This window comes from Rhinolophus ferrumequinum, chromosome 2 (assembly GCF_004115265.2).
Source record: "Rhinolophus ferrumequinum isolate MPI-CBG mRhiFer1 chromosome 2, mRhiFer1_v1.p, whole genome shotgun sequence".
Taxonomy (NCBI): domain Eukaryota; kingdom Metazoa; phylum Chordata; class Mammalia; order Chiroptera; family Rhinolophidae; genus Rhinolophus; species Rhinolophus ferrumequinum.
This window is the reverse complement of record NC_046285.1, coordinates 45714289-45733624: the sequence shown is the minus strand read 5'-3', so window position 1 is coordinate 45733624 and position 19336 is coordinate 45714289. Positions and strand designations below refer to the sequence as shown.

General features: G+C 42.4%; 1 protein-coding gene across 1 annotated transcript in view; it reads left to right on the top strand.

Annotated features, from left to right (window-relative positions):
- The window catches only part of GPR156 (G protein-coupled receptor 156), an 82880-nt gene that overhangs the window by 50030 nt on the left and 13514 nt on the right, over positions 1-19336 (top strand). The window contains exons 4-8 of the mRNA XM_033122298.1: positions 8255-8390; positions 8647-8757; positions 11799-11924; positions 12925-13020; positions 15356-15592. Coding sequence (XP_032978189.1) covers positions 8255-8390; positions 8647-8757; positions 11799-11924; positions 12925-13020; positions 15356-15592 — 706 coding nt within the window. The remainder of the gene's footprint in view (positions 1-8254; positions 8391-8646; positions 8758-11798; positions 11925-12924; positions 13021-15355; positions 15593-19336) is intronic.

Below are 19336 nucleotides of genomic sequence, written 5' to 3'. Positions count from 1 at the left end.
AGTTGTAGGCCTGAACTGACAGAATAGTAGGTAGGGAGCTAGCTCTCTTCCAGTAAAACAAATCTATGCCAGTACTTACGACTGTGGGAAAGCAGGCAAATTTAGAGAGTGCAGGCCCAGCCAGGACAAGAGGCAGGGCTGAGTGTTTTAGTTCATGACAAAACAACATTTACTGGCTGCAAGGATATAAAGAGAAGGCATGCTTCCTAGCCTGGCTGAATGCAGCAAATCAGTCCACGATCAGCAGATTTTCTGAAGCCAGTGAATGGGATGCGTGTTGTTAACCTCTGAGCAGATGTAAGCTGAGAGTCTAATCTGTGTGGTTGGGAAGATGAGGTCTCATCCATCAACTGCTTGACAAGAGCTGTCCTCATATCACTGGGCCTGCATGGCCCTCGACACATGATGTAAGAGACATATTGGACAAAAGCATTGCCTGGGGGAATTCTCCAGGAAGAATTCAGCCAATAGAAAGGCATCTTTCAAGTGGCCTGATTTCACTGGAGACAAGTAAATACATATGTGCATGTGCATATGTGAATACACACCCCTCACCCCCCAAGAGGCTGCACTTTCCTAGAAACAAAGAGAATGGGAGAGCAGAAGCTTCACAAGCACAATGATCCTTTCTTGCATTTATTTTTAGACTCCCTTTAGCACCATGCTGACAGGGGAGGCAAAAGAGAGGCTCGCCCAGAAGAAGAGACTTTTCAGTGAGGGTTTAGGGTATGGGGACTTGCCAAGTGGTCAAAACCCAGTGTCTGTGGAAATCCATGGAACTCAGAGCCCCCAAATATATCTCTAGCCCTTTTGTGTTCAGTAATGCCAGGGAGTTCTCAGCCATTCCAGGAGGAACCAAACAGATTCCCCTGAAACTCCTACCAGTACCCCTCTTATCTTAATGTACAGGCATTGAACCAGCTCTTGACTCTCCCTCTGACTGTCACCGATCTCTGCTGCTTTACAGCCATTAGCCACCTAACAGAGAGTATTGCCAAGGAAAAATGAGATTAGGGAAGAGGACAAAGAAAGGAAGAAAAGATGGGTCTTCCATACCCGTTAACGAGTGTATTCATTCACTAACTTATGGTTATGGAACACTTGCCATCTTCCAAAAACTGCCAGGGGCTGAGATACAGATGAATAAGAAACAGCCGGGCTTTTTAGGAGTAGAAACTGTAGTGGGACAAACATAAAAATCTGGTAATATAACATGACAATTATATTGATGCTCATAGACCTTGGGGTTGTTATAAGGACATAGAAAACCTAAACCAAACCTAAAGAGAGGGCATCATCCAGACACATATGTGCTCTTATTTTTTTGAATTAAATGAGGTGAGTCACTCACAAAGAAAATGTTCATTACTCATAGAACAAATAAAAAGATTGACTGGTAACACAGTGAGCTTGGCTGATTGGTATTGGAGACCATCGATTTTGGTGGCAATAATCTCCAAGATTGTATAGTGTCTCCCCAAGCATTCAGCTGTCTGGATGTAAAAGCAGACAATGGATTGTAATTTTACGAGAGTTTTGTGGAGCAGATACAGCAAAGGGACTTATTTGGAACGGGTGTTGCTAAGAGAACAGTCCAGATGACCAACCAGAGGTTTGAAATTGGGTAAAGAAAGGGAGGCTGATAGACTATGAAGAAGCAAACAACCGAGGAACTGGAGGTGTGTAGGCTGTCAGTGAGCAAGTGTGTTATAGGGAAGTGTGTGCGGGGGCTGCAAGATGGGAGGTTCATTCATTCATTCAAGTATTTATTGAGTGCCTTCCATATGTGAGGTAGTGCTCTAGTGCTGGGAGTACATCATGAACAATTCTAATTGGAAGTAGAAAACAATAAACAACGATAATGCTAAATATGTAAATTCTGTAATACATTAGAAGGTAATAAGTACTATGGTGGGATGGGGATGGAGATAATAGGGCAAGACAAGAAGGATTTGGAATTCTGAGGGAGGGATGTGATTTAAATGGGTTGTGATCGTGGCCCTAGTTGAGAAGGTACCATTTGAACAAAGACAAGAAGGGAGAGAGGGAATAAATCAAGCAGACGTGTGAGTTAAATATTCCAGGCAGGGAGAATAGCCATTTCAAAACCTTGAAGTGTGTGAGTGCCTGGTATTTCCAGGAACAGCAAGGATGCCTGGGTGGAGTGGAGTGGGCAGGAGACAAATGAGGTAGAGAGATAATGGGGACCAAATGTGTAAGCCTTGTTGACGCTGGCAGACACAGGCTTTTCCTCTGAGTAAGATGGAGAACAATTGCAGGGTTTTGAACAGAGAAGTGATATGATCTGATTTACCTTTAATGGATCACTCTGACTGCTACGTTGAAAATAGATATAGGGAGGATCCGGTGTAGAAGCAGGGAGATCTGTTAGGAGGCTATTGCAATAATCCAAATCAGAAATGCAAAGTAAGACTTTGATCTCGGTGGTGGCAGCAGAGGTGATGAGAAGAAGTTGGATTCTGGATGTATTTCAAAGATAGAGCCAACAGGATTTCATGACAGATTGGAGGTGTGTGATGAGCAAGAGTAAAGGAAGACTCCAAGATTTCGGGTCCAAGGAAATAGAAAGATGGAGCTGCTATTACCTAAACTAGGGAAGAATTTGAGAGGAACAGGAGGGAGAAGATTAGGAATTAAATTTTGGATGGATTGTGATCAGAGAGTGAGTTATTAGTGTTTAAATCTTCCGAAGTGGTACCATTCTGAATGATTATAAGACCCAGGGTATGACCCTGGGGATGGGTATCTGAAAGTGGAATAAAGTGAAGATATCATGTTTAAAGAATTTAGAACTCTGGAGGTTGAAAGGTTAATGAAATCTCCTAGGATGGTCTACTAGCATGGTGGCCCAGTCAGGAGAGGAAGGAGCAGGGTCAGGCTGCTCTTGCCCTTATGATACAAAGTTTGAATATAAATGGTTGGAGGTCACAGAAATAGGAGTTTGAAGTATGTAGAATTTGAACTAGATTCAGATTTTGAACCCAATACATTAGAAATAAGCAAGATAGAAAAATGATCACATTAGCTGAAACAAACCAGACAACATTATAATAAAGCTGTTTGTAACATATCCAGATGAGAAAGATTTATAATCTTATTGTAGCATGAATCAAAAACAGTGGATTGAAAAAGAAATTCAGCAAATTCTCACAATTTAATCTTAATTGTTTTATTATAAAGCTTTTGAAAAGATATTTGTATTTGATTTTAGTTATCAGGTGTGATCAAAGAATACAGTGAAGGTTTAAATAAAAAAATGTATTACGGTAAGACACATTGCCATTAATCCCCCTCAAAATACTCTCCTTCAAACGCACTTATCCCATCGTTCTTGTCACTTTCTGAAGCAGTTCTGGGAGTCTTCTTTCGTGAGTGTCTTTAGTTGCACTGTTGTGGCTGCCTCCATGTCCTGAATCGATTCAAAACGTTTACTTTTCATGATCATTTTGACTTTAGGGGAAAGCCAGAAGTCGCTCAATTCCAGATCCAGTGAATAAGGTGGATGAGGACACACCATAATGTTTTTATTTGACAGAAATTGTCGTACCAGAAGCGATCTGTGACATGGAATGTTGTCATGATGGAAGATGAAATCATATGCCTGTTTCATGTTAATGCGTTGTTCATGATACATGATTTATGGCACACTTTAAAACACACCTCTCAACCGTAGCTCACACCCTACTGACTGCACCGAGCAGGTTGAAACTTCTCGCACACTATTACTAAGGTTCGAAGTGCTGCTTCCTGTATTGGAGATCATTGCCTTTCCATTGGATGGCACCCAGCAATAGCATTCACCATATTTATTGATCACATCTCATATGTTTAAAACTCAATGATACCATTTATATCAACTAATTAGCATTTTAGAAAGCATGGCCCTTTGACATCTTAGGAAAGTTTTCTAATAGTCATGGCAAGCCAAGAAGTACCCTCAGCCCCGTTTGCAGTCCATGTTTCCCAACTCAGTCCTTAACCATCATTAAAAAGAAACAATAACATAACCGGTCAGTCCTCCATAACTCCAAATATGATAAACATCCAAGATCAGAAACCAATATTTGATAAAGATTTTTAAAACATCATATTTTTGAACTGGTAGATGTCATGTACGCATCTGAATTCATTAAAAACTATTGAGGGGCCGGCCCCGTGGCTCAGGCGGTTAGAGTTCCATGCTCCTAACTCCAAAGGCTGCTGGTTCCATTCCCACGTGGGCCAGTGGACTCTCAACCACAAGGTTGCCAGTTCAATTCCTCGAGTCCCGCAAGGGATGGTGGGCAGCGCCCCCTGCAACTAAGATTGAATACGGCACCTTGAGCTGAGCTGCCACTGAGCTCCTGGATGGCTCAGTTGGTTGGAATGCATCCTCTCAACCACAAGGTTGCCAGTTCGCCTCCCACAAGGCATAGTGGTCTGCGCCCTCTGCAACTAAGACTGAAAGGACAACAACTTGACTTGGAAAAAAAGTCCTGGAAGTACACCCTGTTCCCCAATAAAGTCCTGTTCTCCTTCCAAAATAAAATAATAAAATAAAATAAAATAAAATAAAATAAAATAAAATAAAATAAACTGTTGAGATGAGAATCCAGGTTTATACAGGTTCTATAGATGTAGATGGATATATTTCTCTATATGTATTGAGACCTTACTTAAGAATAGAAAAATCAGGAAAGCGCTTGCTTTATATTGCCAACCAATAAATGCAGAAAAAATGATAATGAGATAGTCATGTGATCCTTTTTCCTTTTTAGATTTTTTTATTATTATTATTGGGGAAGGGAAACAGGACTTTACTGGGGAACAGTGTGTACTTCCAGGACTTTTTTCCAAGTCAAGTTGTTGTCCTTTCAGTCTTAGTTGTGGAGGGCGCAGCTCAGCTCCAGGTCCAGTTGCCGTTGCTAGTTGCAGGGGGCACAGCCCACCATCTGCAACCATCCCTTGCAGAAGTCAAACCAGTAACCTTGTGGTTGAGAGGACACGCTCCAACCAACTGAGCCATCCGGGAGGCAGCTCAGCTCAAGGTGCCGTGTTCAATCTTAGTTGCAGGGGGCAGAGCCCACCAACCCTTGAGGGACTTGAGGAATTGAACTGGCAACCTTGTGGTTGAGAGCCCACTGCCCCATGTGGAAATCGAACCGGCAGCCTTCGGAGTTAGGCGCACGGAGCTCCAACCGCCTGAGCCACAGGGCCGGCCCATGATCCTTTTTTTTTTTTTAAAATCCCTCCTTGTTTTTGACAGTCAATAACCTATTCCAAGCTTTTCTTTCTTCATAAATGCAGCACAAGTAATTTAGATATGACTGGCTCTTTATAATTAAGTATACAGTATTTAAATCTTCTTGCTTTGTGGAAATTATGTATTTGTGGTTGATTAAAACTCAGCATATGTAAGTTTCATCTTTTAGTTCAATAGAAAAATATAAATGACAGAGGTTGGATTCCTATCAAAGTAGCAGACATTCCCCAGACATGCATAATTCTCCGGGCTGAACTGGAAGTGATCCACTTTCAGTGACTTCACAGGTGTTCACTTGGCGTAACAAAATAGGTAAATCATTTTCCATTCATTTTTTTTTTCTGAGGCAAGTTGTCAGTAAAATTGCTTTTCTAGGAAATATACATATATGAGTCCATAACATGTCCGTTTGAAAAATGAATTTGCATCAACTTCTGAGATGTGAAGACTATGTAGTATATATTTTGTCAAGGATAACTAAATTGAGTTCCTCCTAACTAAATGAGAAGGGGGAGGAATTCTAAATCAGGATTTCCTGCCAGTACTGGATTATATGAAAGGAGACCTGATTGTCCAGTGGTGTTCCAATAAAATGGGTCCAGAGAAGAATGAAGAAAGAAACCTACTCATCAGTGATCTAGACAACACAAACGTGTGGCTGTGAAACATGGGCTGTTGCTTGGTGAGTAGGTCCCCATCAGATATTTATGGCTTATGCCCAGGAGCTTGTGAGTGGCCATGGGGGAAAATGGCCAGTTATTGGTCTTGCAGGAGCCCACCCATTGGTAGTACCTCTGCCCAAGCTTCTGACTGCACCAGTGGCCGGTCCCAGGTCAGCGGTGTGCTGCTTTCTGAATCAGTGGCAGCACTGGGCTCTCAAATGTATTACTCTTAACACCTGCTTTGTGAAGTTGCTGGTTAGCAATGCTCTCATTTCAGTAGTCAACAGTCACCACATATCCCCGTTCTTGTGGAAGGAGACAAAGAAACTAGGGAAGATTACTCTCCGGAAGTCCACAATTTGAAGACGTGGTGACTGAGGAGGATAAAGCTAGATCTTAAATTTGAATACAGGAGACTTAAGGTAAACAGTAGAAAAATGTTCTTTACACATGTAGCTCTCTTGCTAAGTGATGAAGGTGGTATTTTAAGAAAATAAGTCTGACAGTAATGTACAGGTTGTATTAGGACAGGGGAAAATGGGTAGCACACTAAAACTCCAAAAATTAATGTTTTAGCATCACCTTAGAGTTTTCAAAGAGTTTAGGCACACACCTCATTTGATCTTTGCAATAACCTCTGGGGTGGATATGAAAGTGACTATCTTCACTTCACACATGAGGAAACAGGAGTCTAGGATAGTTAAATGACTTGCCCAAAGTCACACAGCTGTGAGCGGCAGAGCCAGGATCCCCATTTTTCACACCTGACTCCAGTACCATTGCTCCTAATGTGACTGTGTCTTGGATAAATGTGGTAGCAGGAATGGAGAATGAGGGACAACTGAAGAGAGATTTTGAAAGAACAAATGAAAAAAGTTGGCAGTTGATTGGGTTTGGGTGATAAAGAAACAGGGGAAGGAAAGCTGATTCCTAGGTTTCAAAGTCTGGGAGATGGTGAGATTAACAATGTCATCAGCTGCTGTTGGCAAACATGCTTACTCTGTGGCAGGTCCTGTGCCACGCTTGGCTATACTGCCTCATTGAATCCTCATAGCTCTGAGAGTCAGGGGTATTAGTATCCCCATTTTATAAGGGGAATACATGAAAGTTGTTTTCACTTTTAGAGGGGAAAATAAAATCAAGTTTTTTTGCTCCAAGACAAGGGAAATCTCAACTGGACCCTTTGGCCTGTGTTGACCATGCTTGGAGCCTGAGTCCTGGGGCAGTGCTTTGGTGTTCTCATGTGTATGGATGCAGTTATGCTGCCAGACGTGAAGTAATCAAGCTGGGCCAATGGTAGTTATGATGTCTGCAAATCCAGCACTGGCAAACTTTTTAATGCCTCCTAGATGCTTTGCCTGCCATGAAAATAGGCTGCACCAAGCAGATGGTTTTTCCTTAGCTCTGGACTTTAAGGTGGTCTGCCAGGTAATCCAGGTACATAGCTAACAATGCTTTCCTCCTCTGATACTATTAAAAATAAATATATAACTAAGTATAATTATCATATGACTCAGTGTAAATACTGCGTTTATGTAAAATACCCTATTTGGATTAAAACTCTTAAATACGATTGCATTCCTTCTTAATTGTTACTAGTGACTTTTACTTCTTATTGTTATCCATAAGAACAACAACAAAGCTTAAGCCTGGTTTTACCCTAAATTTGACTAATTCACACATTTCTACCTTGTTCTGAGCCTCTGTTGGCGCCGCCTAGGGTTTGTCCGAGACCCTGACTGTCCATACCTCCCTCTAATCTTTGAATTGTTCTGTAACCTTATTTAAAACTCCTCAAGAAAAGACTTTTCCCAGATTTCCTGCTTTTAATACCTGCTTCCTCTTTCTCTCTTGGTCAGATAGAGACAGGAAAACAATTTATGTCTCAAATAAAGCAAGTAATGTATGAAAAAAAAAATCCCAAACCTTTTTCCAAACAGGTGTTTACTCTACAGCTCATTTCCAAGGGCTCCAAACTGTATCTCTTTAGGTATCTACCTGCTACTTATTTATTCACTAGGCTGCATACAGCAGTCTCTTAGCAACCATAAACTTCATGGAAAACTAACAATTCTTTGATACCATCTGTGTTTAGAAGCTGGCCTCATTTTAAAAGACTTAAGAGTTATACAAGCAAGCAATGCCAGAATTCAGTTCTTTTTGAAAATAAATTTAAATAAATCATAATATTCTATGGGGCGATAGGTGTTTTCTTCCCAGTGGCCGGTCGCTCTGAGGCTACACTGGAGAGGATACTCGTGGGGAAGCTCTGTCCACTCCCAAGGCAAGGGGTTGGGACTGTACGTGTGTTTCTTCCCGACTCCTCTAGGATTGTGAAGATGTCCAGTCCCAACCTGAACATTGTGACCTTACTAGGCAGTTGTCTGACTTATAGTAGCGCTTACCTCTTTGGGATTCAAGATCAAGATGCTTCAGCGGGAGGCTCAATGGAAACTCTCATTCAGGTAGGTGAAGTCTTACATTTTTGTTTTGAATGTAATGCCAACGTTTGAAAATTGTTTTAATTTGCGGCTCCTGTGGGTGGTGGTTACCTTTATCCTCGCTGTGGGTACTTTCAGAGGTGATCCCTGAAACTCTTAGTCCATGGGGTCCACTTTCTGCCCCACGCCCTCTGTGGACTGAGGCTTTGCAGGTCAGAATGTGTGGAGAATGACAAAGGTTCCTCTCATGCCTGTTGTTTCTGTCCCTTTCCACCTGTAGGTAAGACTGTCTATGCTGTGCATCGGGACCTCTCTCGTGTTTGGACCCATTCTGGGGAAGAGCTGGCGACTCTACAAGGTGTTTACGCAGAGGGTCCCGGACAAGAGAGTGGTGAGTAGGCAGCACATACACATTGCTTGACTGCAGACAGCAGCTTCACTCTTGATGAAAAACTGGAGAAGTTTGTGCCAGATTACTGGTCTGGCCCTTTTACGACAGAGGTTCCTGCTCCTCATTTCAAACCTTGGAGTCATGTGGCCTCATGAGTCCCCACGACTGGAAGGATGTGTGTCAGTGCTATTGGGAGATAGGTCTTTGACCATAGCTTCTGCTTCATATGTACCTCAGGTCCTGGTACTGCTCCGGGTACGTGAGCGGACCCATAGGTGGCACCAGCATAAGAAAGCCAGATGCCCAGAGAGACTGTTGCTTAGCACAGCTGTGAACTGAAAGTGGAGGGAGGGAGAGTGAGTACAAAGAAACTCTGGCAGATAAGTAGTTATTTTCCTCACTGGAGCCCAATTCTTTTCCATGTAGAAGGCCACTCTCGGCATTAGAAGGATGATGGGCCTGGAGCAGTGGGCAAGGAAGAGGACACCCATTCAGCATAGAGAATCAACCCTAGAAGCTATGTGGCAGCAGATCACCTACATGTCCCTGATATCAGCTGTCATCCTAACCACATTCCCCCATTTTATCACGTTCCCTGATAGAGCTGCCCAAACTTCAAAGCTTATCATCAAACTCTTTGTCTATAGGCCCTGCCCAGACCCAATATATCTCAGTGGGAGTTTACATCTCTGGAATGGTGTTTTTTGTTTTTTAAAGAATTTTGTTGAATCATGGTGAATACTCACACACATATGAAAAAGATTGCCTAAAGGACAAGAAGTTCATCCATTTATTTAGATCTTCTTTCACTTCTCTCAGCAATTTTTTTGTAGTTTTCAGTGGAAGTCCTTCACATCTTTTATTAGATTTATTCCTAAGTATTTTATATTTTTATGTTACTGCACATGTTATTGTTTTCTATTTCACTTTCCAATTTTTGTTGCTAGTACATAGAAACACGATTGATTTTTGTATGCTGATCTTGTTTGCTGCAACTTTGCTAACCTATTTATTAATTCTAGTAGCTTTTTTGTAGATTCCATCAGATTTTCTACATGAATTATCATAACATCTGTAAATAAAGACAGATCCTGTCCCATCTCTTGTATAATGGAAACAACAGTACACATGTTTGGTAGAAATGCTGAGAGCAGACATGCTCGAGTTGTTCTTGATCTTATGGAGAAAGCATTCCGTCTTTTAAACTAAGTATGATGTTACCCATAATTTAATTGTAGATTCCCTTTATTTTGTTAGGGAAGTTCCCTTCTATTCCTATTTTGCTGAGAGTTTGTATAAAGAATTGGTGTTGTGTTTTATAAAATACTTTTTCTGTGTCTATTGAATTGATCCTATGGTTTTTCTTTTTTAGTTTGTTCATATGTTGGATTACGTTAAGTGATTTTAGGATCTCAAACCAACCTTGAGTTCCTGAGACAGACTCCATTTGATCATGTTGTGTTATCCTCTTATATTGTTGGATTTATTTTGTTTATAATGTGTGTATTAATGCTCATAAGAAATATTGCTCTGTAATTCTCTTTTCTTGTAAAATCTTCTTCTGGCTTTGGTATCAGGGTAATTAATACCTGCCTTATAGAATGAATTGGGAAGTATCCCCTCCTCTTCAATTTCTGGAAGAGTTTGTTTATAATTGATATTCACGTAGTATAAGTACTTTAAAATAGTATCCTTCTTTTTCTTCCCTTCTCAATCTTTGTGTTATTCTTTTTACTTTTATATGATATAAGCCCCACACAATTATTTTTGTTTAAAAATTAGTTATCTTTTAAAGACATTTAAAAATATAAAAATAAATCACATATTTTCCTATAAAGTTAACACTTCCAGAGCTCTTAATCTCCTTGTATAGGTATTCATTTGATATTATTTTCCTTTTGCTTGAAAGATATCCAACATTCTCATGTGGGCGTGCTAGCCTTGAATTTCGCCGCTTTTGTTTCTCTGAAAAAGTGTATATTCCACCTTTGTTTTTGAAAAATATTTTTTGCTGGATGTAGAATCCTAGGTTGAGGTTTTCTTTTTTTCCTTTCAGTACTTTGAAGATTTTTCTCCACTGTATTTTCACCTGGCCCTGTATCTGATGAGAAATCTGATGTCTTCCTTATCTTTGTTTCTCTATACATAATGTATCCTTTTTGCTGATTGCTTTGAAGATTTACTTTTTATCACTGGGTTTGAGCAGTTTGATTAAGCAACAAATTTATCTTTATCTTACAAGCACCATGAATCATGTAACTGGTTGTGCTTCCTTCTTTTCACCGGTTGACAAAAACTCAGATCCACATTTCTATCCCAATTCATGAATATTATATACTCACCTCACCTGAACCATCATCATAATTCTCTTTATCTTCTCTTTTCCTTAATATTTTTTGTTTTTTATCCTGTTGCAGGATATACATTTTCTTAATTTTATTTTTGTAGTCACGAAAGTAAGACATCTTCTTTGTATTAGGTCAAGTGATTCATATCAGTATATATAGTAATGCTCGTCCACCACCCTCAGCTCTCAATCCCACCCTTCAGGTTAGTGGTTAATAGTTTTATGAGAAAGCTTCCATATCTGTCTATGTGCTCATATAAATGTATCTAGAAACAATAGAGTATTTATTTTATAAGACCTTTGAATCTTCTGTGGAAAAAGATAGGATATGGAAAAGATAAACAAATGGAAATATTTAATGGTGATAATGAGGATATGGACATAGAAATCCTTGTACCTTTTGGAGGGTGGTGCCAGGGTCTATGAAGCCACCTCAAGAGCTGGAGCTGTTCTATTTCCTTCTGTTTTACTTCTGGTTGCAATCAATAAAGGCAATTCGTACCGTAACAAAAAGAAAAACAAAAGAAAGAACTCCTTGTAAATATTTAGTATCTGTTTCACCTTTAGTGATTGGATTTGAAGCTTTGGGGGAGGGCTAACACTGGAGCCTGTAGTCAGAACACAAAGGACACTCTAGCCCCTTTGTCAAAGAGCCAGTGAGCTAAGGAAAATTATGACCTTGACTCTTTTGCAGATAATCAAAGACCTGCAACTCCTAGGGTTGGTGGCAGTCCTGGTTATAGCTGACGTGATCCTGCTCACGACGTGGGTGCTTACTGATCCCATCCAGTGCCTCCAGATTCTCAGTGTCAGTATGACGGTGAGGATTCCAAATTCCTGGAGAATTTAATTCCTGAGCTGGGGGGACTGGCTTTGAGGGTACATGGAGGTCATTCTCCTAGTTACATCTGCTGTGGGATCATCCTCCCAACAAGAAGATAGATGGTCCAAAGAGGAGGGCCATGACAGGAGGTCCATAGGAGCCCCATGACAGGAGCTGTGGCTGTCATGAATGCCTTGCCCCTTGTCTGCAAGGTATGCGACCACTCCCACTGTGCCTCTGGCCCCAGCTGTCTTCCAAAGGCTGCCACCGAGTTGACAACACGCTGGAATTGGCCTCTTTTATATTACCAATAATGAGAACTTGTAGATACAGGAAGTTGCCTTCCCTTAATTGTTGAGAGGTAAAGGTAGAATTTTGAGGTGGCCTTTGGAATCAGTCACCCCTGCTTCAAATCCCAGCTCTACCACGTTCTACCCATGTGACCTTAGGAAAGTCATTTAACCTCTCTAAGTCTCTATTTCCTCATAGGTAAAATGGAGATGATAATACTATCTTTTTCTTAGGGCTCTGGTGAAAAATAAGTGAAGCGATGCAGGTAAAGAACTCGACTGTGCCCGGTACATAGTGTTCAATGGATAGGAATTATATGTCTCCAGCCTCACACTGGGCTGGGGAAGACAGTGGAATCTTGACATTGCACAGTTAATATTTAAGGTTTCAACGGTTAACAAATAGCAAGAACATGATGTGAAATATTATAATTTGTCATTTTGCTGAGGCAGTAATTTGAATCATTGTGGTAGCAAAGCACCTCACAGGGGGTAAGCCCTGCTGCCACCAAGCGTCCACATGTCAGCCAACTTCATTGTCTATTCCTCCAATTAAGTCATTCATTTAGATTCCAATGAAGTCACCTAAATATTATAGCTTTTCTATTCTAAGGGGGGAATTACATACGCCAGGATGTTCACAGGGATCTGCTGTGTGTTCCTGGGAATTGTGGGCGCCCTCAGCCCTGACTCTCTGTCCCTCCTAGGTGACAGGGAGAGACGTGTCCTGCTCACTGACCAGCACACACTTCTGTGCTTCCCGGTACTCCGATATCTGGATTGCTCTTGTTGTGGGATGCAAGGTTGGTAACCACATCTCTTGGGGATACAGCCGGTCTGTCACCAACAAAACGGATATTGAGAGGGAATTAATGAGGTGATTTCTGCAAAGAATCATGAAAGCAGGGCCACTGTTGACACATCAATCTCAAAGTCATGACCCTTATTATTTCTCTACTTTTTTGGGGGGCGGGTCACTTTTTCAACTCTTTGAACTTCTTCATTTTGTCCTCCCCATATCATGTGGAATTCACCTACTGTTTCTCCCATTTCTTGATCTGGTTTTTAAAATTGATTTGGCAATACCAGTTTTCTCCCCAGCTCCCTACAAAGAAGATTTGGATCAAGGTATCCTTTTGTCATTCACCCACCTACCTTTCTCACTGTGGTTGGAAGCAGAGTTGGCCCTAAGACTGGTGACAATATCCATGGTGTCCTTTGAGTGATTCCAGCTGCCTCAAAGTGTGTCCCATACTGCCCTGAATGTCCCATCATTAGACTCATTTGTCTCTGTTAGAGACAAAAGTAAGATATTTCCAGAGGTACAGGATACCTATACAGTGCACTAAGGGAGGTCCTTAGAACCAACTACCTATTAGCTGGTTTTCAGCTTGGAAGGACAGAGAACCTGGCTCTGGGGAGCACAGGGCAGGCCTGTTTCAATGAACAGGGCATTAAGTTCAGGAGCCCCCAACCTGAACCTGTCAACTGCCCCCTACTCCATACTTATAAGCAGTGAAGGCGAATGACATCCAAGTATATATGATTCACTCAAACACAAGTCATGGATGGATAGAGGCTTTATTCATACCTCATTTCCTTTTGGCAAGAATTTTAATGGAATTAAAACATTTCAATAGAATCAGATTTGAACATTTCAAAATGATAAGCATTGCATTCACCTTTGATTAAATTACTAATCCAACTCTGCCAAATGCCACCTGCTTGCATCAGTTACCCAAAAGTCAGGCCCCACTGGCCTCCTGGTGTGTTTATCTTCTAGTCATTGACGATATCAGGGTGGCCACGTTTGGTCCTCAGGCCTTATTTGGGACAATGGGCATTGGGGGCACCATTTCTGCCATGCTGACTCCTTCACTGTAGGCACAGCCAGCCTTTCCCAAAATCATCTTTAGGGCCGTCCCTGCAGGTGGAGTTGGTCACATCGTGGGATTTCAGGATCACTGGCAGGTGCCCTGCTGATAACTGACCTTACTTTCATTACTAGTTCTCCCTCTGAATCCGCGTAGTCCCACCCCACCTCACCCCGCATGGCGTCTTCACATTCTGTGCTATAAAACACGAACATTTGTATGCTTGCCTTACATCTCCCTACCAGACTGAGCTCCTTGAAAGGCAGGACCATGACTTCTTTCTCTTTGTAGCATCGTTTCCTGCCCTCCACCTAGCATGACACTGCACGTAGTCAGGGGGATATGTGTTGAATCTCTATATTCTGTATTATTGATTAAAGTTTTGATTTCAGTTTAAACGCAGCTCTTTCCAAGAAAGACAGCACTTAAAGGTGCTGTGAGTCATTTTCTCCTTAGTACAAATGAGAAATCTGTGAGCAGGTTTATATTCATGGGAAAGAGGAAAGAATAGGGCCCTGGGTTCCCAGTGGTGGGGGCAGACAATATCATAAAGAAGGTGAGGGGTATAGGTGGAGCCTTTGCTGCCTGTGCCTGCCACACCGTCTAGTCTAGGTTCCAGCCTACCTTTGTTCTCCCCTGTTTCCACTTTCCATCTTCCATAAACACCCACTGGCACAGAGCCGCTGCTAGTTTATAGAGATCCTTTGTGTAAATTAGAAAAAGGCACCCCTTCGAGGCAGATGCAATCTTGCCGGTGCAAGGCTTGGCAAGCAGATGGTGCCTTTGGGAAAATTAGAAAAAAGAGCCCGTTCCTCAGGACACTGCCCCTCCTAAGGCACATGACTTGACAAGCAGACCACAGGGCTGTTTCAGCTTCCACATGGTCCTCAGCGCCATGCAGCGCAAAACCACACAGTGGACGTGGCAGCCCTCAGCCCCAGCAGTACGATGTACCCACTACCCTCCTAGTGCCTGCAGCCTTTTCTGTAGAGTTCCTACCCGCCTGCACCATCCTGCCCTGTGCCTTGTCCTGGCAGACTCCTGTCTGATGGCTGATTTGCTGGTCTCTGATAAACTGATTCTCAGTGTAGGAGAAAAAGGTAGCATTTATTAAGCACCTCCTCGGTGCTCATAGCAACCCTGTAAGGTAGATATTATTATCCTTTTTTTACAAACGAGGACATTGGTTCCAACCCTCTTGCTCTTCGACCCCGAGCCGGTTATTCCACATCCCTGAGCCTCTGGTTCTCCCCTCTGCCTCCAGGGCCTGCTGCTGCTCTATGGTGCCTACCTGGCTGGCCTGACCGACCATGTCAGCTCTCCTCCTGTGAATCAATCTTTAACCATCATGGTTGGGGTCAACCTCGTGGTGCTGGCTGCTGGGCTTCTTTTCGTGGTCACCAGATACTTGCACTCCTGGCCCAACCTGGTCTTTGGCCTCACATCTGGAGGAATCTTTGTTTGCACAACCACAATCAACTGCTTCATCTTCATTCCCCAGGTATGCTCTCAGGAGAATTTGGCAAGGCCAGCCCTCCTAGTCACTCCAGAGGCTTTGCTGGGCATGATAAACTGTGCTTTCTATTAAGACTTTTGGGTACTATTTATTGGACGGTCAGAAGGAAGATGGGGTCCTAGTGAGCTGGCTCCCTCTGTTATTCCCTCCTCACTTTTCTTAATGAAGATAACTCATCTCCCTGTCAGCAAGAGGACAGGCCAGAGCGGCTGAGCCAGAGCGGCAGCCTGTTTCCACTCCTAACAGCGCTGCCTTGCAAACAGGCTTTTCCACGCACCCTTCACTCTTCCCCAATCCCTTCTTCATCTTAATAATGTCATTCTTTCACTAGCCTGGGAGTGAGGAGCCTTTCTTTCTTTCCTATTTGTGATTGCAGATTTACAGGGAAAAACTCATTTGAACTTTATGCAATTACAAATGTTTTTCTTTTTTATTAGAGGGAAATCTAGACCATTCCTCCTCTTTTTACAATATGGAGAAATTAAAATGTGTTTCATATTATGGGGATTAAGGGGGAAAAGTCAAATGAGGGAGGCAGATAGAAGCAGAAGTGTCCAGACAGCAAAGAGGAAAAAAGAATTGGAGGGAAAGGTGAAGGAATTCATAGGCTCTGAAAGGAAAGTGATGTAAAATTATTCATGATATACCTGAGGGTACCACTGAGCCACATACATCTGAGTTAATGAACTTGGCATTAGGCACTTTTCCTGTTTCCCTTCTAGTCCTCTTTTTCTAACCCCAAGTTTCCCTCATCCCACTACCTCCTCAAGACTCCGTCCTGGTTCTCACTGCAGCTTCTAATTGACTGTGAACGACTTCTCCATGAGGACACTAACTAATAAAGCATTGGTTGATGAAGGCTTACAGTGTATTTATAAAAGTGAAGAGTGTACTTTGGGGTATGATGATGTGGCACAGGCATAGACCCTTTACTCTTTTTCCCTTTCTTAAATTCTCATTAAAATAATCAAAAGAATCAACAAATATGGAAAAATTTGTAACAGCAACACTAAAAACCAAGGATGGGTATTGCCTCTATGTGAGAAACGAGAGGAATTTTTGCTGAATCTTTTTAAAAATTTTAACAGATTTATTGAAATATATTTCACATACCACACAATTTACCCATTTAAAATGTACAATTCAGTGTTTTTTTAGTACGTTAACAGATATGTGCAACCTGAATCTTAATATTGTAAGAAGTGGATTGAAGGAAGCCATTGAGAGCTGAGTCTTATTTGTCTGGAATATAACAGAAAAAGACTATGAAAAGCAAGGGCTGTTCCTCTTTGGGAGACAGGGAATGCGGAGTGTGGAGGGGCCTTTTGGGAAGCCCACCCTTTAGGCCCTACGGCAACATTGTTGATTGGTAACCCATCCACCCATTGCCAAACTCTTTCTTCCTTGCTCACCTCCACTATGTAGGCTGAAAGAGCTAAACCACTTGCTTTCCCAGCCTCTCTCATAGCTAGGGGTGCCCAAGTGACACAGTTTTAAACACTAAAGGTTTTTTGGCAGGTTTCTGGGAAAGCTTTTGCTTTCTTGAAAGAGCTATGATCATGGCTGGCATCACTTCTACCATCTTTCTACCTTGAATATCTGTGATGCCTAGAGCTATGGCCGCCATCTTGTGATGATGAAGGAAAAGCCAAGAGAATGTATTTACTATAACAAGAAACTGTACCTCTTCCCATGTAAAACTATAAATTCAGGGGGAAAGGACCTATTAAGAGATTATGCAGTTCATAAGAAAAGGACCACAAATTTCTGAAGGTTTGGAGAAGTTGCCCTCCTCTGAAGTAAAATAAAAAGTTTTTAGAAGATGTCGGATTTCTCTTGTCAATAGGATTCAAAGGATATTGCCTCTCTTCAACTAAAGCAAACCATCTTGAGAACATAATCTTAGATCATGAAATATTAAATAAGGATGAAAATATTGTGTTAAATTTAAAACCCCAGTAAAAGCATTAAATAAGCAATTAGACATGGCAAAATATTGAATTAGTTAATTTATTTAAGGAAACAGAACACAAGGAGACAGATTAAAAAGTGAGAGACTAGATAAGAAAATACGAAATTTCCAGTCAAGATGGCAGAATAAGTAAACATTGTGCTTGCCTCCTATAACAACCACATCAAAATTACAACTAAACTACAGAACAACCATCATTGAGAATTGCCTGAAGTCCAGCTGAACAGAAGTCCTACAACTAATGATATACAGAAGAGGTCACATCAAGACTGGTAGGAGGGATGTAGATGCCGGATAGGCTGGTCCCACACTCGCATGTGGCAGTTATAAATCAGGAGGGATATCTCAGCTGTGGAGGTCCCTCCTGAGGAGTGAGGGGTCTCAGACTCACATCAGGCTCCCTAGCCAAGGGTTCCAGTGCCAGGAAGAGAAGTCCTCACAACTTCTAGCTGTGAAAACCAGCATAGATTGTAGCTGAGTGAGATAGAGGGCTGCTGGAGTCCCTGGAATTCCTCTTAAAGGGCCCATGCACTGACTTACTTGCTGACAGACTCACTCATTCTGAGCTCCAGCACTGGGGCAGTAGCTGGAAAGGCTCCAGGTATATATGGGGAGGAACTGAATTGTCTGGCTTCAGGGCAAGGGCTAAAAGGGCAGCTTTCTTCCAGACAGAAGTGGCATTGTTCCTTTGTTGAGCACGCCCTCTTCCCAACATGCAGATTTAGGTGGGCACAATATCTGAGTCTCCATCAACCTGGCTGACATCGTTGGTCCTGCATTGGTGATTACTTGAGCTCCTGCCCCACCCAACTTGTGGGCCCACCCAAGCCACTTTCAGTGGCTTTCCGGTACAAATGGCCTATCTTGGCTCATGCCAAGATAGACTTTCCTAAAATTTCTCTAAGGTTCACAAACCTCAAACAAGCAGCATCTGGCCTTGGCATGCCCCATACCTCTTGCTAAGCTTACCCAAACCTTTCACTAGTGGGAGCCAGGCTCGGTTCACAGCTTAGCTTATTCCAGTCACCTCCAAACCCAGCGTGGGTGGTGGCCAGGTTACTTTGTGGCTCATTCCAGGTGGCCCCAGGCAGGACACAAGCTATTGCTGAACTTGGCCTGCAGTTGGGCCCTTCCCAGGAGGCCCTGGAGCTGGCACACCCAGTGGCAGGCTTCAGACTGAGCCAGAATACCAGCCAGCTGCCTTGGATGACATTCCCAAAGGGCAGAGTGGGCAGGCATCAGAGCCCTGATAAAGCAAATCCTACTTTGTAGTGTCAGCCCCTGCACAACACTTCCTCCACTGTAATCACAGCCAGTCCTTACAAACAATCAGCCCAAGGGTCAATCCGTCCAAGTGATGTGCAAACAGCAACTTAGGCTCAACTACAACAGGAGGGCACACACAACCCACACAAGGGACACACATGGAAGACCTGGCTCAGGTGAGCAGGGGACACTAGGCCCCACCGGACACCTACTATATAAGACCACTCTACTAAGACTAGGAGACACAGCAGCCCTACCTAACACATAGAAACACAGGAAGGCACACAAAATGGGGAGACAAAGAAACATGTCCCAAATGAAAAAACAGAACAAAGCCAAGAAAAAGAACTAAACAAGTTGGAGGCAATGACCACTGAGATCATTTAGCATCCTTAGAACAAGTGTTTGAACTCTGCAAACCAGATGCAGAGTTCAAACACTTTGTTATAAGGATGCTAAATGATCTCAGTGAGAACTTCAACAAAGAGATA